A 23,977-nucleotide genomic window follows, 5' to 3' on the forward strand; every position below is an offset into this window, starting at 1 on the left:
GAATAGTACCAGATGTATGCATCATTTTGAAAAGCAAATTCCGTTCATCGACCCTTCAGAAGACATCCAGACCCACTTCCAAGCCTTCCCAGGACCACTCAAGCATGGCTGGTCTTCTGAGACCCACCAGTCAGAACATTATTATGCCTCTTTTGGGGAATGGTCCACCCAGACCCATCTTTATCAAAGGCAGGGGTGGGAAGAATCCTAAGTTAAAAGAAGCAGGAACCAGCATCCATCACGCAGCCCCTCCTGAGGAACACATGCAAAGACACGTCCTACCTGCTGCCGCCACTGCGCCTGAGTGTGATTCAGGGAGCCAACAATGTTGGGGATGTATTTAGCAAGCATTGTGGCTGCTTCATTTCCTTCCCCAAACATCTCTTACTAATGTCGTCTTGCAGTCATAGAGAAGAGCAGTTCCCTTGCAGGGACAGAGCAAATGCCTTTCGTGGAGCCCCTGAGTGATGAAGACGTTTAGTTTAACGGTTCGTGGGAAGCAGAGGGTTCCAGTGAGAAGGAAGGGGCTGAAATGTATGAAACTGAAAAAATAAAAATAAACCATAAATGGCTCCAAGGATATGCTCTCCTCTGGCTTCCCTCCAACAGCTTTATTATTGATGCCAATGCCCTGTTCTACAAAGAGTTTTAGGTGATTTACAATATTCCATCCAATATGGGGAGCCAGAAGAAATTTCCAATAAATGACAATAGCAAATAGCTCTACTGTGCTTACTCTGCACCTGGCACTATTCTGAGTACCTTATACATAGTCCTTTCATCTCGACATCCCTACGAGGTAGGTACTGTAATTATCCCTGGTTTACAGATGAGCCACAGAGAGATTAAGAAACTCTCCAGGTTTATACAGCTGGTGAGCTGGGATTTCAACCCAGGCAAGCCTAACTCAGAGTCAAGGCTCTTAACCTCGCGTGCTAACCCGACAAGGAGAAGATGAAGGCAAGAAAATGAGGTCAATGCAAGAGCGAGGTTGGTACACAAAACGGATACCCTGAAACCCTGGACCCTTGCTGGTGTGGCCCAGGGATGTGCCTCTTAGCCTTCCAGCAGCCCTCAGTAATAATAATCAGCGCCGCCAGGTGAAAGTTTCAAAGTGCCCATCTCTCGGGTAGATGGAAACAGTTGGTCCAGAGAAAAGCATAGTCAAGGTGACACCAGAAAAGAATGCCTACCGTGGGTTCTTTGGTGCGGTACACTGCAATCTTCAGTTTCGTTCATTTAACAAATTTATTAAGATGCTTCTCTGTACCAGACACTCGCTGTTCTAGGCCCGAGTGCACGGATTAGGCTAAGGCCCTTCTCTCTCGTGGCTTCCGGTCCAGAGAGGAGAGAGAAAAGAGAGAAAGGGAGAGAGGACAAATGACTCTATGGTATATCAGAGGAAGACCAGCACGTGGAGGGACGTTGAGGCGTGGGAGGTTGTGCTGGGTGAGTTTGAGCCGTCGGCCAAGTCCTCTTCGAGGAGGTGATGTCTGACACCAGAATGAAGTCCAAGAGGGACCCTCTTGGTTCTGTGGAGGAAGGGTGTTCCCAGCAGAGGGACAGCTAGCTGGATTTGGGACCATGCTAGGTGTGTCCAAGGGCCAGCAGTGTAGCTAGAGCAGGATGCATGAGGGGACCATGGGGAGGTCAAGGTCAGAGAAGAGAAGGGGGTGTGAAGGATGTTATCAGTCAGGACAAGCACGTCGAGGGCCTAGGGGGCCCGATTCCTTTGCAATCTCCTCTCCACAGCAAAGATCAGGTCCGAATGTGATTTTCACTCTGCCTCTCTTACAAAGACAGATGTTAAAAGTCCTAATGAGCTCTCAGATGGGGGAAAAAAGAAAGAGTGCTTTCACCCACCTCCGCTAAAGTGTATATGTATGTTTCTAATAAATGCATGTAAAAAGAACAGGGCAGAGATTTTCATAACCAACAAGGGAAGAACAGAGGAAAGGCGGGTGGAAGGGAAAAAAATGAAAGCACAGTTTACATTTTCCATTTATACCATCAGCTTTTTATCAGCCAGGTGACACGGCAACAGAGCCTGCGCTCGGCGGGGCTGGTAGAGAGAGTAGTAAAACCCGACAGGTAATTTGGTAAATCAAGACAGTCAGCAAACATCTGTCGGGGATGATAATATTCAAGGGGTTTCATTGTTTCTATGAAAACTTAGTTACGCTGAGCTTGAATTAATTTTTCATTGTATCCAGTTAAACAAGGACTGCTTACACAGCTGCCTCGAATAGAACCTTGATTACATTCCATCTTTTGCCAAAATCATGAAAGAAAAAAAATAGTGAAATAAAATCAAAGACCCGCTTCAGATGTATTGAAGTCATTTCTGCCCTCCAAGCCCCTGGATTCTTTCTTTCTTCAGCACATTCTCTCTTGATCAGTTCTGATGTTCTTTTATTATCAGGCTGTTAACATGAGAAGGGAAAGGGGAGATGCAGAATAAACTCTGGCCATATTAGGTAAAAATGTGAAAAAGCATGTAACCTGGAGTGGATGCAGCTGGGGTTATTTTCTCATGGTAAAGCCCCCTAGCACCAAAGAGGAGTGAAAAGGTAAAAATGCAAAGACTGAGAAATACGCACCCACACACACCACCATAGTCACATTGAGAAAAGACGCAAGACCTGTTCTGATGTTTCACTGGAGCACAGCCATTTGGGATATACTTTATGTTGTCAGTTTCCTTTGCAAATAATTAGCAACACTTGAGTGCGTTCGTGGGCCTTCACAAATCTTGTTGTGACATGCACGTCAGAAAAAACTGCTCTGATGAATGAGTCTTGGGTTAGACTTCCTTCCAGAATCTGGTTGGGGTTTTTTTTCTTCTTTTTCTAAGCATTCGCTGCCCTAAGGAATGTGTTGCTGATATCAGCAACAGAAGCCAGACTTCGGCGGCCAAACAAAACAGTTTGGGGTTTTTTGCCCTTTGACACAACATGAGATTCGGAGTCTAGGGCTGGGGCTGCTGTAGTAGCTCCACAAAGCCACCAGGGACCCAGGCTCCTTTTCTCTTCCTGCTCTGCCGTCTCTGGCATGTGCCGCCCTTTCTCATGTTCACAAAATGGCAGCTATAGCTCCAGGCATCTTGTTTGTGTTCCAGGTGTGATGGATGGGGGAACGTGTGCGGCAAAAGCGATAGGTGAAGGCTGGCCAGGTCTGTCTCTTTTGATCAGAAAAACAGCTTTCTTGTAAGCCCAACCTGTAGCCATCTGTTTATAGCTCATGGCTCGATAGGACCCAGCCAGCCGTCCCTAGCAGCAAGGAAGACTGAAGAGGTGAAGATTCTTACTTTGGGCGCGTCACGAGCTGAACAAATCAGGGTTCTGTTAGTAAATTAGAAGGAAAGAATGGTGTTGGGTACACAACCGACAGTGGCCACTCCAGATATAAGGAGGGACATCCTTTCTTTACACATTTGGATATAATTGTGTGAAGGTATAATGGCTGGAGTTGCTGTAGCAACCTTGAAACTCTGCCAGAGAAGCCTGAAAACAAAGGCCGGTGCTCTGAGGATGGTAGAACAGAAACTTGGAGACTAACTATGTCTTTGATTATTTCTGAGTCACTGGATCAGCCAACCCTGAACTAGCCCCCTTTCACTCTTCCTCTTTGGTGAAGTTGATACATGTCACATCATTTAACTCAGTCTGAGTTAGAGTTTCTGGAATGTTCAAAGTATTGGTACTTACATAACCTTCCGTCTCCCTTTGTGAAGCCTATATACCCTCCTGTATACAGGAGAGTGGGTTTTTTTTAATGATTTTAAAAATTTTAGTAAAACAGATATAACATAAGATTTACCATTTTAACCGTTTTTTAAATGCACAGTTCTGTGGCATTAGGTACTTTCCCATTGATGTGCAGCCATCACCACTATTCACCTCCAGAAATTCTTCATCATCCCAAACTGAAACTCTATGCCCATTGAAAAACTCTCCATCCTCCTCCCCTGTCCCCTGGCAATCACCATTCTACTTTCTATGAATTTTAGCTCTAGTTACCTCATATAAGTGGAATTAGACAGTATTTGTCTTTTCATCAGGACTTTATGCATGTAGGTCATGGAAAAGCCCAACTGAAATGTGTTTAAGAATTGTTTTTAAGAAATATACTGGCTCAGGAAACCACAAACTCCTCAGGAGAGCTGGTTTCAGGCACGGCTGGATACAGCAACCAGAACTATGCCATGGAGATGTGCCTTCTCTTCCTTTCCTTGGTAGCTCTCTTTTCTTCTATGTGGGCCCCATTCAGAGGCAGAGTCTCCTCTCCTGGTGCCAGGTCTCTACCTTCTTAGGTGCAAGTTAGGTGAAGAGGAGATTACCTCTTCTCAACTGTTTCCATAAAAATCCCAGGGTAGAGACTGTTGAACCTGAGTGAGTCACATATTTATCCCTGAACCGATCATGTAACTTCTGCTGGCCTCTGATTGGCCTGAACCTGGGTCACATGACCACTTGTGACTTCTGCTGGCCTCTGATTGGCCAGGCCTGGACCACATGCCCACTTCTTGAACTGGGTGTTCACTCAGTCCCACTGGTGACATCTAGACTAAGAGTGATGGAGATAGGACCCCAAGGTAAAGCCCCTCAGCCCCAAAGAGCAGTGAAAAGGTTTCCCTAAGAAAAATCAGGTCCTGTTATTGGAAAAGGAATATGCTAGACAGGCAGACTCAACAGATGCCCACTCCAGGGGCACTTTGACCACAGTGTACGAGGTAGACCCTGTGTTCCGGTGGGAGCCAGAGTCTCCCCACACCTGGGCTCTTCCACAGCACCCGCACTTCCTCGTCCTGGTTTACCGGACTCTGAACAGGTCTATTCCACCGCCCCCACCCCCTGCTTGCACACTCTTCCTCACTCACCCTTGGACCCCTCAAAGCATCACACCCCTAAGTGGTGCTAATCAATACTTAACTAATTTTGATTCATTGCAATGCTACCATTTGGAGCTTCATTTTTACAGTAATAGCTATTGTGTCTTGAGTGCCAACTATAGTCTGGGGAGGCACTTTACCACTTGCATTTGATCTTTGCGACAGGGAGAAACTATTAACTTACAGATGAGGAAACTGAGGCTCGGACAAGTCAAGAAGTGTTTGCTCGTAGCTCATTGTTACCTCGTAAGGGAACGGAGTCTCCTGCCCAGATATGACTGATGATGTCATTTGCTCTTTTGGCCAAATTTGATTTGATTTTTTAATATTATTTTTAAAATATTTATTTAGTCACACCAGGTATTAGTTGCAGCAGGCAGACTCTTTAGTTGCGGCTCGTTAGCTCCTTGGTTGCAGCACATGGGCTCCTTAGTTGCGGCATGCATGCGGGATCTAGTTCCCTGACCAGGGATCGAACCCGGGCCCCCTGCATTGGGAGTGCAGAGTCTCATCCACTGTGCCACCAGGGAAGTCCCTCTTTTGGCCAAATTTTAGATTCTCCTTCCCCAGAGCCCCCTTCTTGAAGGCAGATGAGGGCTTCCGTTCCAGAAAATTGGCAGGGTTTCAACGTAGACTAGATCTTTCCATGAGATCCAGATCCATGGACTCAGGGAATTCCAAGTAACAACAACAACAACAAAAAAGCAAGCTCCCCTGAGGCACGAGGCATTGATTTCTCAGCCCTCATAGAGGAAAGGCCTGTATCCATGAGCTGTATCACTGGGTTTAGCCAGTTCAGGTAGAGAACACAATCTCCAGACGTCCTTAGCACCCCTTATTATGTGAAGCCTGGCCTCTCCACACATTTCCAGTATGTGACTGTTCCCTGAAGACGCTTGTATTTGCACCCCCTTTCCTAAGGGGTCAGTGGATGAATAATAGGCCACAGCAGAGGTAACTTGTGGTCAAATAAAGGACTGACATCTAAGGAAGCTTCGCTCTAAAATTCCTCATTATAGATGCCTCCCTTTAGGTACATACTCCCTTTAGGTACATACTTGGTCCTTTTGTGAGCATTACCCTATGCTTCCTTTAACTTTCCTGGCAGCAGGATTATGGAATAATAACTCTGACCAGCCTTTACATTGTTACAGGATAATTTCCACCCCCCAAATGGTAAAATCATAATTCTCTTAAAAATATAAAATGAGCATGTGTCAGAAGTTTTAGTTGACCAGTGATTAATGAGGGAACCTGAAAAATGTTATAACTATTCAAAGAAGCATTTGGAAAGCAGAGACATATATACGCCATGAAATATATGTATAAGGAGGTGAAAACTGCCTTTTTCCACCTGGGTCGGGGGAGAAATCAGTTGTCCCTCCATTGGACATACGTTATATGTCTATTAACAAGAATTCTTTACATTGCTACCATCTATCTATAATATACAGAATAGGTCAAAGATGGTAATAGGAAGGCTGCATTCTAAACAAGGCATAATTTTCCATCAAAGATACTCAGTCTTTTGGTCCGTTTCAGTCGTTTGCAATATTTCCTAGGGATCTGCAGACACCAGATTATCAGAGGCTGAAATTGTCTGTCTCTCCTGATATCACATGCCCCTCTGGTCTAATTCATGATGGGGACCATCCCTGCAGTATCAGCTGCGTCCCCTTGTCTGTGAGCGTTGGGGTCAAAGCCTTCTCTCCAGAAGCCTTTGAAATTATTTGGGGCAGAGAAGAGCGCACCATTGAATAAGGAGAGGATGGTCACATCTGCGCCGTATGTAAAGGCAAGTTCTCCCTGTTCAGTGGTTCCTGTCTTCGAGCCCTTCCCCCTCTACACAAAACTTGCCTTTGCATCAGTAAGTTGCACCGACTGACAAGTGGCACTCCTGCAGTTACTCTGTAGCAGTAATAACAGCTGACATGTTTGTGTGCTTTCTGTTTGCGGGAGGTTTTGCCAAGCACTTTGCATCTCCTAACTGTCCCACTGGATCCTCTACAATTACCCCTGGTCCACACATGGGGACACTGAGACGTTAAGAGCCTAAGCAGCTTGCCTGGGACAGCACCACTCATGGGCTGCAAAGCTTCAAAGGCAGGTCGTCAGACTCCTGGAGCAAAGCTTTTGTTGTTGCTGTTTGTCGATGATGGTGCTCATGGTGAAATAGATTTTATATGGTGCTAGGAGAATGCTGCTTGGAATACTTGAAAGATGCTTTAAAAATTCACCTCTCTCTTGCTTTCTGTTTCTCATGCAACTTTTTTCTGCTGTTTACAAGGGGTTTTTTTCCAATTCTTTTCCATGATGGTTCATTACAGGATACTGAATATAGCTCCCTGTACTATACAGTAGGACCTTGTTATTTATCTGTTCTGTATATAATAGTTTGCATCTGCTAACCCCAAACTCCCACTCCATCCCTCCTCCACTCCACCCTCCCTCTTGGCATCCACAAGTCTGTTCTCTATGTCTGTGAGTCTGTTTCTGTTTCATAGATAGGTTCATTTGTGTCATACTTTAGATTCCACATATAAGTGATATCATATGGTACTTGTCTTTCTCTGTCTGACTTCACTTAGTATGATCATCTCTAGGTCCATCCATGTTGCTGCAAATGGCATTATTTCATTCTTTTTTATGGCTGAGTAGTATTCCATTGTATATATGTACCCCATCTTCTTTATCCATTTGTCTGCTGATGGACACTTAGGTTGCTTCCATGTCTTCTTGGCTACTGTAAATAGTGCTGCTGTGAACATTGGGGTGATGTATCTTTTTGAATTAGAGTTTTGTCTGGATATATGCCCAGGAGTGGGATTGCTGGATTATATGGTAACTCTATTTTTGGTTTTTTGAGGAACCTCCATACTGTTCTCCATAGTGGCTGCACCAATTTCCATTCCCACCAACAGTGTAGGAGGGTTCCCTTTTCTCCACACCCTCTCCAGCATTATTATTTATAGTCTTTTTGGTGACGGCCATTCCGATTGGTGTGAGGTGGTACCTCATTGTAGTTTTGATTTGCATTTCTCTAATAATTAGTGATGTCGAGTCTCTTTTCATGTACCTATTGGTCATCTGTTCCCATACAACATTTTTTTGAGATATAATTCACCTGCCATAAAATCCACCCTTTTAAAAGTCTCAGATCATTTAGTATGTTAACAGATTTGTACAACGCTCACTGCTACCTAATTCTAGAACATTTTCATCGCCCCAAAAGGAAACCCACACCTGTGAGCAGTCACTCGGCCTTCTATCCCTCCCCCCATCCCCACCCAGCCCCTGGTAACCACTCACCTTTGTTCTGTCGCTACAGATTTGCCTGTTCTGGACATTTCATATAAATGGAATCCTACAACATGTGGCCTTTTGTGTCTGGCTTCCTTCACTCAGCATGATGTTTTGAAGGTCCATTCATGTTGTTGCGTGTGTCAGTGTTTCACTCCTTTTTATTGCTGAATACTATTCCATTGTATGGATGGACCACAGGCACCTGGGCACTTTTCCCCCACAGCTTTATCGAGGTATAATTGACAAAGTTATATATTTAAATTATACAGTGTAATTTGACATAAGTATACATTGTTAATTTTTTTTTTTTTTGGTGAAAATGCTTAAGATCTATCTACTCTCTTAGCAAATTTCAAGTATACATCACAGTATAATGAACTATAGTCACCATGATGGACCTTAGGTCCTCAGAACTTATCCATGTTAATAACTAGAAATTTGTGCCCTTGGACCAGCATCTCCTCATCCCCACCCACTGCCAACAGCCCCTGACAACCACTGTTCTACTCTCTGTTTTTAAGAATTCAACTTTTTTTTTTTTTTAAGATTTCACATATAAGTGATAACAGAAGGTATCTGTCTTTGTCTGTCTGGCTTATTTCACTTAGCACAACGCCATCCAGTTTCATCCATGTTGTTGGATTTCTTCCTTTTCACAGCTGAGTAATATTCCATTGTGTGTATATAGACCCCATTTCCCTTCTCCTTTCATCAGCAGGGACCTGTGCTCTTAATCCCATCTGTTACTGTCTCTTGTCACTGTTGGGAGAACAATTGGCAAAGTAACAGTGGGAGATGCACCCCCATATATACTTGGAGGCTATGGCCCTGGCTCAGGGTGGAAGGGGGAAGCCTGGGGCGCTGGAAGACACACCTTCCCTGAGCCAGTAGAACTTGTCTCCCACGCATCCTTGGAAGCCAAGCTGCTCCCGTGAAACAGTGCAGCGCTGAGCCCTGGGGTGAGCACCTGCTCCCAAGTCTGGGAAACATTCCTCTTGTAAACTAATTGGCCCATAAAGGGATTGAAGAGCGCCCCTGGGCACTGGCTGCTCTGCTCTTATTAACTCAGCTCTCCTCCTCCGGCCTTGCTCTCCTGAAGTGGCTGTTGATCTTTTAAAAGTTTTATAATCTTATCTTGGGGTCACAGAGAGAGCGGATGCCTTTAACTCCCCCCAGGGCATGAGATGAGCCCGGCTCACTTCCCACTAACCAGGTATCACACTTTGGGTCCTATCGCCACCCACCCTGCCTTGTTAGAAGCCTGGAAATACCACCTTCCGCTTTGCCGACCTCAGATGACTCTGCAGGGTCTCTAAGACACCCGTGGCAGAGTTTCCTAAACGCCATTCACGATCTTTGTCCTATCTGCAGAACCTCCGTACTATTATTATTCCGTCAGTATTTTAAATGAAAGCCAGCTCGTCTTGTTTTCTATTGAAATACGTTTATTTCCAGAGGAAACTAGAAGTTATTCCTGAATAAGAAAAACCCAGCATCAGTTGCCATAAAAAGGAGGCAAACATAAAAATAAATGCAATTAAATTCTTGGCCTGGGGAGGTCTCCACTCTGGTGGAGACCTGTGGTCCTGAAAGGCTCCCCTCCTCCATTCTGGAGGCCCCAAGAGAGCTTTCATCTCCATCCTTCTCTTTTGTAGGAAGAGAGGGATGCATTTGAAATGAGAACATAGGTCATGCTTGGAAGCTAGGCAAGTTGCATGCCGCCCACCTCCCAGCCTTAGAGATTCCACTTAAAATCATCTTGAGTGCTGGGTGCTGGATGGGTACCTCACTAAGGGGAACGTTGGGCTGTCAGATGGTCGTTTTGTTACCGGAAGTGGGGTCCGGCTGCTCGCCGCTCAAAAGCCAATAAAGAGGCCAGGTTGGTGGAGAGGAAAGTTTGCTTTATTTTGGATGCTGGCAACGGGGGCTGGGAGGATGGGGAACTCCTGTCCAAAGGCCGACTCCCCCACTGACAATCGGTGGGCAAGCGCTTTTATAGACGGAGGGAAGGGGCCCTGTGCAGAACCAGCACAGGCAGCTCCGACAGGCATCTTGAAACTGGTCATCGGTGGTCTGACCAGCGTCCTCTTGATGGTTTTCAGTACAGTGAGTCTTCAGTTCCAGGGTCGGTTTGTTCCCATTTCCTTGAGGCCAGTTCTCGGAATTGTGGCAGCTTATGTCATGGCTACAGTCCGGTCATCGTGTAGTTAACTTCTCCACCTGGTAGGGGTTTCAGTATCTATAAGACAGCTCCCAGGACACGGCTCAGGATATGATCTATAGCCCTTGAGGAGGAGCTAAAGGTCCTTGACTCTGCTTAGTGACTAAACTATTATTATTTAGTCTTGTTGGACTGTTCCCCTTTGTTTCTTCATTTTTCTCACTTCTCTGATTAAACTTATTCTTTGGCTGAAGTTTTTCCACAGACAGAAGGCAGGCGGAGGACATGGGGGGGACGGACCGTAGGGTCCTGCTCCATTTCAGTTTCTTGTCCTATCATTCAAGGTCGCATCCAAAGGTCACTGTCAGTCCTCATCTTCCGCCTTAACCAAGCCCTCATTCACCTCCATCTGAGCTCCTTGGGTGCCCACTCATAACTTGACTCTTCCTGGTTCCCCCTTCAGTAATGCCCATCCAATGTCATTGCAACCTTGAAAGCCTACTTCCTATCTGATAATTGATTATCCAATGCAGATTATTTACCAAATAGATCTTTTCCTCCTATTATGCTTACCTGTGGCTGGGAAATTTTAAGGTTGCGTGCTTGTTTTTTGGGGTTTTTTTTTAATAATAAAGAATTATAATTAGGAAAGCAGAAACACCATAGAAACATTATTCTAAATAAAAATGACTGGACGTTCGGACTTCCCTGGCAGCACAGTGATTAAGACTCCCTGTTCCCAGTGCAGGGGGCCCGGGTTTGATCCCTGATCGGGGAACTGGATCCCACATGCATGCCACAACTAAAGAGCTCGCCTGCCGCAAATAAGACCCAGCACAACCAAATAAATAAATATTTTTTTAATGACTGGAGATTTTTATATTTAGGGGATAATTGGTACTACCCCTGCCTTCTAACGATTAAAGTGATTTCCCAAAGTCTCTTCAGGAAAATGCTGGAGCTACAAACAAATAAGTGAATGAATAAACACTGCTAAAGAAAAATAAGTTCTATCCATGGAAGTGGTGAGTGGCGCCATCTTGACTTTCAGGGGTAGGTGCAATGGTGGAGCTCCCGCAGCCCCTGGAGTGGTCTCTGGACCACTGGTTGGCTGGAGAATGGGTGCGCATGAAGGAACCCCCTTGGCCTGTCTCCTGCATATCTCACCATCTAGTGGCCCAGCTTCATTCACACATTGAACAGATTGGCCCTTATTGAGAATCGTTTCTGGTCTAATGTGTTCCATTAAGGGTGTATCATCAGTCATCCTATCGACACATTACTCTGAAAGCTGTTGAAAGACTGACACGTGGTGCAAATATGCTGGGGCGGGCAGGGAGAGCATAAACAATCTTCTTGCATGACCCACTCCTTCTCCTACAAACGAACACCTTGACCCCTGGTTCTCTAGTCAGATAACTTTGGGAAATAGTGCAGTCTATATCCCCTTTCTTGGAGTGTCCTAGTGCACATTGCATAGTAAGGCTCAAATGAGTCCTGCAGAAGGAGAACATTTTGCTTCCCAAATGTACTGGGTGACAGAACCTCCCCCCCGCAATGGGGTACACCCAGGGAGCCCGTTTAGAGAGGTGATGCATTCACTGTGCTCTATGCCCTCCTCCATCCTGGGCAGGGGAGAGGGAAGGAGAGAAGTGTGATGAGCCAGAGTGCCTGCCTTCAAAGGGCTGCCAGTTCCCCTGGGGAGGTGAGGCTGCCTGATACTGACCTGAAATTAACCAAGATGCGGGTCCTGATCCACTTGGCTGTACAGGTCCAGAGGGAGATAAGGATGGTCCTGGTCAGTCAAGCAAGGCTTCATGGGGGAATCTGAACAACTCCAGGCCTGGACAGACAGCTTAGATTTAGCTAAAGAGGAAGGGGAAGGTCAGGGAACAGCAACAGCATACACACCTTAAAGCCCGGCGTCCCCAAGCAGTGAGGAAAGATTCAGGGGGAAGACAAGAGTTCAAAACCCGCCATGTGCACTGGCCGTGGGACCTTGGCCAGGTGAGTTCATCTCTCCAAGCCTCAGTTCCCTCATCTATAAAATGGGAATAATTCTGTGGCGAGTTGTTCTAAGGATGAAAAAAATAACAACCCACATAAAGATCCTGGCACAAATAAATCTTACTGCACCATTGCCTGGCTAGAGGGAAGCCAAGGTCTCAGCCCACGTTGGAGGATTGGACCACCAAAGGACATTTCTTTATTCCATGCAGAAGTTGTAAAATGAACACATTTTACCTAAAAGTCTAGACTTCTGAAGGCTCTTGCAAAGGACGGAAGTACATTCCACTTGGCACGAATGGCGTGGGACCAAGACTCAGCTGGGGACGTTACTTAGCAACCGTCCCCATCCCCCAACAGGGAACTTACACCACCCACTCACCCACCTTGTTACACTTGGCTATGTGACTCACCCTGCCCTCCCAGACATCTCCATTTTCACTTAGGTTCACTTTGGGCAGGATAATCCTTTGTCGTAGGGTCTGTCCTGTGCCTTGTAGGATTTTTAGCAGCATCCTTGACCTCTACCCACTAGATGCCAATAGCACTTCCCTAAAAATGTCTCCAGACGTCGCCAAGTGTCCCCGGAGATGGAGGGCAAAATAACCCCTATTTGAGAACCACTGGTGTACCCCCAAACCCTCCTGCCCTCCAGAGGTTGAGGACACCATGGAGAAGTAAAAGGAGGTCAGATTAATGGGGGGAACACTGGGGCTGCAGATGTCAGGGAGAACTTTGCACGGGTTTGGGGGGCAGGTACAGAGCCATTGCAGTGACGCCTGTGGATGTGGAACCGGCACCTGTGAGGCCCTCAGACTGGATCACAGCGCTGTCCCCGTTCCGGGATTTCTTCTTTTCCTTTCCTTTCCAACTACACATTTACAAAAGAAATGTTTAATTTGCCAATCACAGTGAGCTCCCGAACCCAGCCAGCCCTTGACCAAATGTACAGCACGTGTCGGCGGCGAGGCCTCTCGCAGATTTCTGCGCCATCAGCGAGAGAGGAAACACTCTTTATGGCGTCTGCAAGGGCCACGTTGCATCGGTGGGTTTAGCAATATTTCATAGCTCGCTTTGACTTTCCTTTGAAGACGGTCGATTTTCATCACAGCGGTTAGGAAAAAAAAAACAAAACCCTGGCTCCTTGAATCTGAACTTCTTTCCCAGTCTTTAAAATGCAAAGTTCACAGTTATAATGACCAGCCGGGATATTAGACACATTTCAGACCCAGCTGGAGTGTATTTCAGAGCCAGGCAGCTGGTGTCAATTTTCCCGAATTCTCATCTTCTCTTTTGACTGCGTTAGCTTGACGGGGCTCTGGTTCAGGGCGCTCCGAGTGGTGCCAACTCATAAAGGAACCAAGTTATGAGGAAATGGAGAAAGCAGATGTTTTATTCACATTCCCTGAAGAGATGAATTGGGGGTGATGTATATCGCTGATGGTTTGTGCCATTGAGAAAAGTGGAGATGTGAGCCGGCTTTGCAGACCCAAAGAAGTGGCTTCAACCCCACGACTCCTCTCTGCATTTTTCTCAGCAAACCCGCCCCCTGACCATGTGGCAGATGGGGAACAAGATAATAGAGGGATAAAGATTAAAGTGCTATGAGCCCAGGTTTCGGGGACCACAGGGCTTTGATGGAGAGACAAGCATATAAAAAGGAAGTTGAAAATATTTGCAGCCCGTGTAACAGACTCACATGAAGTAGAACCAGGAATGAGAAACAGAGAAACAACCCGATGGGCAATAAGCAAAGAATATGAACAGGATGTTGGCTGAACAGGAAATAAAAGTTGCCAATAAACTTAAGGAAAAGTGCTCAGCTTGACTGGCAATTAGGGAAATGTACATGAAAACAGTGAGATGCCGTTTCTCACGTAGCAGGTTAGTGTCAGTTGAAGCCTTTAATAATCTCCCATTTTGCTGAGGGTACAGGAGAAATGGAGACTTACACACCCCATGTGGGGCTGTAAGTTGGTACAGACACTTTGGAAAACAGTTTGGAATTTTCTATTCAACGTGTAAGTGTTCAACTCTTAGGAGGCAACTTCCTGGTGGTTACACTCACGAAAAAGCATCTATACAAAAAGACTTTACGATATACAGTGGAATATTACTTGGCCATAAAAAAGAATGAAATAATGCCATTTGCAGCAACATGGATGGGCCTAGAAATGATCATATTGAGTGAAGTAAGTCAGACAGAGAAAGACAAATATCATATGATACCACTTATATGTGGAATTTAAAAAAAGGATACAAATGAATTTATTTACAAAACAGAAATAGACTCACAGACATAGAAAACAAGCATATGATTACCAAAGGGGAAAAGGAGGGGGAGGGATAAATTAGAGGAGTCTGGGATTAACAGATTTGTGCTATTATGTATAAAATATTCAATATCTTGTAATAACCTGTAATGGAAAACAATTTGAAAGTTAATCTGAAAAAGAATATATATATGTATAACTGAATCACTTTGCTGTACACCTGAAACTAACACAACATTGTAAATCAACTATACTTCAATTAAAAAATAAATGGTTAAGATGATAAATTTTATGTTGTGTGCATTTTACCACAATTAAAAGTAAAAAGTAAGACGACGGGGGATATTTGTAAATGGCTAGCAGATCTCTGGAATGGTATACAGTGCGAGGGGCTCTGAGAAATTAAGGGTCAGAGATGGGAGAGAAATTCCACTTGTACCATATTCTTGTCTTGTTTGAATTTTTGTTACTGTGCGTGCGTGTTGCGTTTAAAAGCATCTTTAAGTGTCAAAAGATGGTGAATAATTACAATCGCCAAATATACTTTAACAACATAGGTTATAGATACGTAATGTATATTTCTATGTAATTCATGTTATGTATTTTATATTAATATATTGTGTTTATGTAAGTAAATAGTGTATATTATAAGGATATATTTAGCAGTGTATATTTAACGATCTCTGACCTAGTTTGCAAGACCCTAATTCTTCTTTGTTGTGGTTAAAAGGATTATAAGCTGCAGGGTAAAAATGGGATTTGGACTTGCATTTTTCCACGGTTACATAAGCAAATAAAACTGCCAGACTGCTGTCTTTACTTAAATATTCCTTAATGATGTGTGAGATTTTGCCTCTGCATCCTCCCTTTTTTTTTTTTTCTTTTTCTTTCAAGAGAAACAATCATTCCTTCCGTGGAAAGAATAATTGTGGCAAATATTAACCAGGAACTAAACTGTTTCTCTCTTACATAAAAGCCAATGGGAACGCACATCGATACTTAATTGAAAACAAAGACCCCTGGCCGCCGCCATGCTAGGTGGAGGGTTTTGTTTGTTTCTCCCCTAACTTCTCTCCATCCTGAACACGTCTCTGCAGCCACCAGGGGCTCACGTCCTGGCCTTCCTGCCATCCCAGCAAACCGGCTTCCCTGGGAGAGTGTCCTGGACAGCTGTTCATCACCTCTGTGGACACAGAGATCACAGGGAGTGAGAGAAAGCTCCATGCTAGGGACCAGGAGCTGCTGAGTCCAAGTTCCTGCCCTTCATTTTTCACTTAGGGCAAGATGCACAGATACTTTAGGCCACGAAAGAGGAAGGAGAGGGAGTCAGAGTTTCTCAGTGCTGCTTTGTTCAAAAGATGTTTCCCATCGCTTGTATGTGGAATCCTAAAAAAGAAGGGTACAAATGAGCTTATTTACCAAATAGAAATAGAGTCACAGATGTAAAAAACACACTTACGGTTACCTGGGGGGAGAGGAGAGGGGGAGGGATAAATTGGGAGATTGGGGCTGACATAGACACAGTACTATGTATCTACTATATATAAAATAGAGAACTAATAAGGACCTACTGTAGAGCACAGGGAACTCCACTCAATACTCTGTAATGACCTATACGGGAAAAGAATCTCAAAAAGAGTGGATAGATGTGTATGTATAACTGATTCACTTTGCTGTACGGCAGAAACTAACACAACATTGTAAATCAACTGTACTCCAATACAAATTTTTAAAAAAAGATGTTTCCTCCTGGGGGTGGTGTTTACAGTGGTTGTTGACAATGGTGAGCGTCACCACCTAAATAAGCCGCTAAAGCAGCGTTCCCAAACTGTCACGTGAGACGGCTTGATTTGGACCACCCACTTGGGGACATCAAAGCAATCGAGTCACAGAGAGAGAAGATGATCTCCTGTCCCTTGTTCTCTGAGTCCTTCTGAGGAGTCAGCTGTGGGGCTCAGGATTCTCTCCTGCAACCAGATCTAATGCGTGTATTCACCTGGTTGATTTCGTGTTGGCCAGTGGATCTCGTTTCCAACCGGATGTATTGATAGAAAATTCTGTGTTAAGGAAGTGCATGTAAGTTTCAGGAAAAAGACCATTTACAGAGAAAACACACCAAGGTATGTACTTAGATTTGGCCACAGGTCATGTAGATGGTGTGACCTGTGGCCAAATTTGAAGTTTGGGGACCTGCAGTAAAGGGTGACAGTAATAAAAATAGCAGCAGCACTTAATGCCAAAAGAGAGCTCCCTCTGAGTCAGAGTCTGTTTGAAGCATGGTGTGTATGTTAACTCATTTCATTCATTCCTGTAAAAACCCTATGGGGTGGACATGGTGATGTACCCCATTTTAAAGACAAAAAACGACCTAAGCGTCTAGAGTATGAAAAAATTAAGCTCAGGAGAGGAGCCATGGATGGCTGTAAAGTCCCCGTCCAAAATTACGTGTAGTGCACTTCTTTATCTATTTACTTATTTATTTGTGAATAATTAGAGCCTTTCAGTTGTAAATCACCTTGGGTTGTAGGAATGAAGCTTTGACCTGGTGTGTGAAGGACGGCAAAGAGAAAGTCAGGGATTGTGTTTGCAAACTGAAGAGACTATTTCTTGCACACAACGCAAAGTTTCCACTGTTTTGACGTGGACATTTATTGAAGGGCTCCAGGCTGGAGCTGCCTGACTAAGCTCTTGGGACTGGATGACAAACAGAGTTGCCAACGGGTGTCACGTTCGGTGGCAGGTACCAGATTTTCATGCCTGTTTCCTATGTTGAGCGGCATCAACGGACTCCCCAGCTGGACAGAAGCCAGGGGCAGCTCTCTCGATACAAGATACAAAGGCAAATACACAAGGAACAGAGCAGGAGTTAGAACAGAGTGTGAGACCCTCACCTATCAACCATCTCCTGACAAGCTGTCCTGCTTCTAACCCCACAATGGCCTTCCTTTGCCCTCAGGGTCAAGTTCAGCCCTTTGAACATCCTGCACCCCTCCACCTAGATCTTCGTCCACACTTACCCTTACTCTTCTGTCCTGCCCTCTCCCGCCTGCCCCCACCCACCTCAGGGCCTTTGCACATGCTGCCCTTCTGCCAGCAGTGCTTTAGCAAGGCTTCCTTCATGGCTCAGATTTCAGTTTAAATGTCCTTGACCTTCTCCCCCCACCCACACATCTCCCATCCCATTACAAGCTCCCTACATAGCTTGTCTTTATAGCATTTTGTCACTGTTTGTAATCATAGATTTGCATAATTATGTATTGCCTATTTTTAGCATTAATTCAGGAGACTGAATGTGAAATAGGCAAGCATTTCCTAAGGTTTGCTTGACACGCTTTCATAAATTCAATTGGCAAAGAAACAACAAACCCCAAAATATTTAGACGGTTAATTATTCAGAACACAGCCAGCAGTGTGAGCTTCATGATGGCAACAGTCTCCCCGCCCCAGGGTGGGTGGGCGCTGTAGACTGAATATGTTACCCCAAAATTCACATGTTGAATCCTAACCCCCAGTATGATGGTATTTGGAGATGGGGCCTTTGGGGTGATTAGGTCATGAGGGTGGAGCCCTCATGAATGAGATTAGTGCCCTTATAAAGAGACCGCAGAGAGCTCCCTCGCCCCTTCTGCCACGTGCAGACACGGCCAGAATACGGCCATCAGTGAACCAGAAAGCAGGTCCTCACCACTAAATCTGAAAGTGCCTTGATTTTGAACTTCCCAGGCTCCAGAGCTGGAGAAATAAATCTCTGTGTTAGTAAGTCACCTGGTATATGGTATTTGTTAGAGCATCCTGAACAGGCTAAGACAGTGGGGGTGCTGCAGAGCAGCCCCAGTGGAATGGGGTACACAGAGGGGTCTCTGAGAGATGCTAAGCTTCAGGGACACCCCCAAACTCACAAGGGCGCTGGCACACCTGCCCAACCCTTGTCCTGCAGCCAGACGCTATTTTTTATTCTCCTGGCCTGGAAGCAAATCTGCCCTCTGCCCCGGAGGGAGACACTATCTCCAGCTTCCAAGGCTGTTTGCATAGCAGGAAAGGCTGGTGTCAGACACACAGAAATGCCAGAGTTAGCTCCCGACACAGGGGCAGCAGCTGTTTTGCTCAGCATGGATTCTCCAGGGTTCAGGGTGGCTGTATGATGCATGCACAAATGACAACCTGGATCCAAGTTCCATTTCCTCCTCTTCTCACCTAGGCAGCCTTGGGCAATGCACTTAAACTTTCTGTGCCTCAGTTTCCTCATCAGTAAAGTGGGGATAACAAGGGTGCTTATCCTAAAGGGGTTTGATGAGTATTAAAGGCTTAGAATGGTGCCTGATACACAGTAAGCCGTATGTAAGCGATAAAAGCTAAATATTACTGTCTGATGGTGATGGATGGTGATGATGATGATGACGATGATGATGATGATGAAAGCAGTATGGGGCGGCAGGTTCCAAGTCACCCTTCCCCCACTGCTTTTTACTGTCCCCCCCTCCTTTTTACTGGCACCAGGCTGAGCAGAAGATGCTGTTACACGTGGTGCTTGTTTTTAGTGCTTACATACCTGGGTCAATTCATTCATTTTTATTCCCTACTTGGCCTCCATTAGGCATTCAGTTCTAGGACACCCCCCCCCGGGGGGGAACAGAAGCTCTACCATTTTTACCCTTCTCATGTAGCTCACACCTGTAGCACACTTCCTAGTCTATGGCAAGTGCTCCAAATAGATGTTCAATGAATGAACAAATGAATGAATGCACTTCTCTCTGGTTCCCAAAGCTGAACAGGGGCTACAACTGGACCCAGCAGATTTCCACTCAATATAAAGAAGAGCTTTCCAACCATCAGGCTGCCAACAGGTGAAACTGGCTGCCTCAGAAAGTGCCGAGCTCTGTCCTGGCTGGAAACGGGGAGCCGAGGCTGAGGTGTCACCTGTCAGGACAGGCACGGAGGGAACACCTGCCGGAGGGATGAGAGCATGGGGGATGCACAGCCAGGGCTCTGAGATCCATGGAGTCCCTTTCCTTGCGGACCATTTAACATCAGGGCCCTGGCCCTGCCATTTGTCATTGTCAAGGACTGAGAGACCTGGACCCTTCTGGGACCTCTGAGGACCAAGTTCCCTTTCATAGGAAGCCTGGCTCTGCTGTGAGGACACTGACAGCAGCTACAGTGTCTCCTCCTTCCTCATGCTTCCTCTCTCTTCTCTTCCCCTTCCTTCCCCTCTTCCTCCTCCCCCTCCTCCCCTCCCCCTCTTCCTCCTCCTCCCCTCCCTCTCTTCCTCCTCCTCCCCCTCCCCCTCTTCCTCCTCCTCCCCTCCCCCTCTTCCTCTTTCTCCCTCCTTTCTTCCTTTCTCTCCCCCTCTCCTCTCTTTTCTGTTCTCTTTTTTAAAAATTAAGATAAGAGAAAGAGCTCTCCCCTCAACTAAGCTGGAAGCGTGGGGCTTTTTTAAAAATTTTTATTTATTTTTATGTCAAAAATGTTATTGAAGTAAAGTTGCTGTATAATATTATATAAGTTATGGGTGTACGATATAGTGACTCACAATTTTTAAAGGTTATCCTGCACTTATAGTTACTGTAAAATATTGGCTCTATTCCCCGTGTTGTACATACATCCTCAAGTCTATCTTTTACACCTAATAGTTTGTACCTCCCACCCATCATCCCTGTGGTGCCTTTCCCCCAGACTGGTAACCACTAGTTTGTTCTCTATATCTGTGAGTCTGCTTCATTTTTGTTATATTCACTAGTTTGTTGTATTTTTTTGGATTCCACATATAAGTGACATCAGACACTATTTGTCTTTCTCTGTCTGGTTTACTTCACTTAGCATAATGCCCTCCAAGTCCATCCATCTTGCTACAAGTGGCAACATTTCACTCTTTTTTATGGCTGAGTAGTATTCCATTGTGTGTATACACCACATCTTCTTTATCCATTCATCTGCTGACGGACACTTGGGTTGCTTCCATATCTCAGAAGTCTGATGCTTTTAACATTCAAGCCAGTTCTGTGAGGGATGGGATGTCACTCCCATTTGGCAGGGCTCTGCATAGAGACACTTTCCCAGCATTACACAGTTCAGAAAACGGAATTCAGGCGTTTACCTGGATGTGTCGGACACCTGCGTGGGAACTGGAGTCCATCAGATCTGGGTTCAAATCTTGCTTTAAAAGCTCTGTGTCCTTACTTATTCTGTGTGAGCTGAATAGGATCACATTATAGGACCGTTCTGAGGAACAGTAAACAACACTCAGTGCAGTGTGTCTGCACAGGTCCACATCTCTTTCCCCACCTAATCCACCTGTTTCCAATTCAGTGGGCAGTGTTGAAGAGCAGAGACGCATCCAGGTGGTTCCTGGCGATCGGTTTCCACGCTCCTGAGCTCCTCCCACCCTCTCTGATGGAGTGTTTCATGCTTGTCTGCAGAATCCTGGAAAGAGTGCTCGCTGGTGTGTTAGGAGCCTGGCTTCCACACCCCTGTCCGGGAAAGGACACGGGACTCCTGTTTGTACCACCAATAGGAGGCTTGCTCTCAGCCCTCAGCTGAGGAAACAAGAAAGGACAAAGAAATCCGGCCAAGCGAGAACACTTCCTCTCGCTAACGGCTTCGGCAACCCCTCTGGGATCAGAATATCGTCATCACCCGGGTGACACCATGTCGCCTGCAGTCTGGCACAGACCCCCAGCGGGGTCCCTACAACTTGGGAGGCCAGGGGCAAGGAGATGGACCTGTGAGATGATGCGTCAGCTCCCGTCTTTGAGCATTTATTCAGCGCTAGGTCACGTGCTGCGTGCTTCCCATACACGATGAACAGTCCCTGGTACTCTCTTGTTGGTCTGTTTGTCTGTTTCCCCACCGCCCCGCCTGCTCCGCAATATGCATGCACTAGGATGAAACCTCCAGGAGACGCAGGATCTTTTTTTGTCGCTGCTGTGTCCCCAGTTCCTCAGACATCGCCTGGGTGTTGAGGCACTCAGTAGCTATTTTCTTGAAAGAACACATGTTGCACGGAGTAGGCGGAGGTGGTCAGAGGCTCCCCATGCCGCAGCTGGAGAACTCAGAGCCGCGGTCCCTGGCCAACGAGGCTGGGAATTGCGGAAAGTAAAAGAACAGCTGTCGCAGCTGCTTTGTAACACTTCGGTGTGCAGAGGCTCTGGGATTGAAACTGTATTTCACCGAGGACGATGTTTCCATTTCCAGTGTGAACACAGTATTATTTAATTCCCCACAGCCCTCGGTCCGTGGAGCCCACCTAAACGGACTTTAAGATGAAATTGCAGCCTTTAAACTGATTTCTCAGAGGATGTGGTTCATTTCAGCATCTTTACCCTCTCTTCGGGCAGCTTCCAAGACACCTAAGAACGGCTTTTTTTTTTTTTTCTAAATTGGAGGTCCCCTCAGAGTGCCTCAGCTAAATAGTTAGGACTCCGGTGCCTTTGATGTGAAAAATCCTGCCCCCGGCTCCCCCCCTCCCTCCATTGTAGCTGTTGGAGGGAAACCAGATTTGATGCTGGCTGCATCCTTCTGAAGGGAGAGAGAGCTTGCCAGCAAGCATTCCTTTCTTACGATGGGTCAAAATGGTCAGTGAAGCTGGAGGAAAAACACTGCTCCCCGGAGAACAGGGTGGGGAAATATTGTTTTGATCCTCCGTTGACTTTTCCATCCCCTACATTTTTTTCCTGATATCTGATTCTCTTGCTGTGTCTGGTGATGGCTCCCGGGGGGGACATATGTTCATGGCATCTGCCTGCCTTTCAAGCCAGACGCCGTGGTGTTAGAACACAAGGAACCGTTTAGAGATGAAAGAGTTTGATGCAGCTTCCAGGTAACTTGAGGAAGGTGGGGACGTCTCCCGAAGCTGTGTCTCCAGGCACTGTTTTCTCCCAGAGTGCTGACATCTGTCTGATGTGGGATAAACACCACTGTGTCCAGAGTGTTATAACGGAACAGAGATGATCTGGTCATTTTACCTCCTTTTACAAAAGGGGAAACTGAGGCCCAGGGAGGGGCCAGGGTCAACCAGGTGTCTCGGTCAGGGTTGTTGATTAGAACGCAAGAGAAACCCGAATCTGGGAAACTTAAGCCAAAGGCAATGCATGACCCAGAATAGGAGGAGGTCATCGGAAGCCAAAGGCAGTGCATGACCCAGAATAGGAGGAGGTCATGGGATCGGAAGAGGCAGAAGGGCCAACTCGGGAACGGGCAAGAACCAGTGAGACACAGAGGACAAGGCGACGGTAACCAGAGCAGGAGCCTCGAGGCAGAGAGGTCAGCCAGAGTGAGCCGTTCAGCCATTCCTTCCTTTTTCTCTTCTTTGCAACACTTGGCGGTCCAGTTCCCAGATGGGCGCGCCCACCTGGTTAAGCCATTGGCCATACAGCGCTAGAAAAATGGAGGATTCAGCCACTTCATCTGTAAAGTGGAGGCGGGGGAGTAATGACCAGAAATTAACCTCCCATCACAGCTCGGTATAATAGGAGAAGGCTAATTCTCCAAAAGGAAGCTGACGTGCTATTAAATCATATTAAATTGGGTGGATACTGGGGAGCTCTGAAAGGAGAAGTAGCCACTACGTCAGGGCTATGGCCATCTCTTGATTCCTGATCCAGCGTTCTGTCACACTGGGCTGCCTTCTGTGTCGGTCCCGAGGCGATGGGATGCATGGCTTGAAGAATCTGCTTTCCCCCTACCCTTAGCATGACAGCCCCATCAGACTTCAACGTCACCGCTCAACGAGCTCTTCCGACTGAAAGCCATTTGTTAACATTGATTTAGTCAAATGCTTTGTCAGCCCCACGGTCCAAGTCACTTGTATGACTGAAGATTCAACTTTTTTGGATGGAGGTAGTTCTTTTCAGCTCGTCTATTTTCTATTAAGGACACTTTCAGGGCACTTAATAAAGCCTTTCCCTAAACTGGAAATGCCAAGTGGTACAAGTCGTGTCGAGTTGAGAGGGGATTGTTTGGCCAGGATGCTTGGCCCCTTGCCTGTCCTTAGGACACTGAAGGGCCTCTGGAAACTCAAAAGGAGGTCTGTACACACAAGCTGGGCTACCCCTTGCTTCCTAGGGAGTATTGACTTCCCCACTGAGCAACGACAAATTGCAGATTCTTGAAGGATTGCCGAAGCTCTCTGCATTTCAACAGTCCGCCTCTAGGAGTGAGTTTCCTTCTCGCCACCGTTTCTTCGGCTTATTTTGGCTTCCCCGAATCAGCTTAACCAGTTGGGCGTGCCTTTTGGGGATGTTGCCGATAACTGTCGCTAGGAAAGAGTAAAGGTTAGTTTCCAGGATGACTGGCTGATGCAAATAGCAGTGTTATCCAAGGATCGTGAAGCTGTGACAGAGGAAT

At 46.1% G+C, this 23,977-nt stretch overlaps 2 protein-coding genes across 2 annotated transcripts in view; one reads left to right on the plus strand and one right to left on the minus strand.

The window, feature by feature from the left end:
- Positions 1–23,977, plus strand: part of TMEM132C (transmembrane protein 132C) — a 382,337-nt gene that overhangs the window by 269,402 nt on the left and 88,958 nt on the right. The gene's annotated exons all lie outside the window — the stretch shown is intronic.
- Positions 15,972–23,977, minus strand: part of SLC15A4 (solute carrier family 15 member 4) — a 186,708-nt gene continuing 178,702 nt past the window's right edge. Inside the window, exon 9 of the mRNA XM_082353252.1 lies at positions 15,972–16,021. Coding sequence (XP_082209378.1) covers positions 15,987–16,021 — 35 coding nt within the window. The 3' untranslated portion in view covers positions 15,972–15,986. The remainder of the gene's footprint in view (positions 16,022–23,977) is intronic.

The sequence above is a fragment of the Balaenoptera borealis genome (genome assembly GCF_965194805.1).
Source record: "Balaenoptera borealis genome assembly, chromosome: 14".
Taxonomy (NCBI): Eukaryota; Metazoa; Chordata; class Mammalia; order Artiodactyla; family Balaenopteridae; genus Balaenoptera; species Balaenoptera borealis.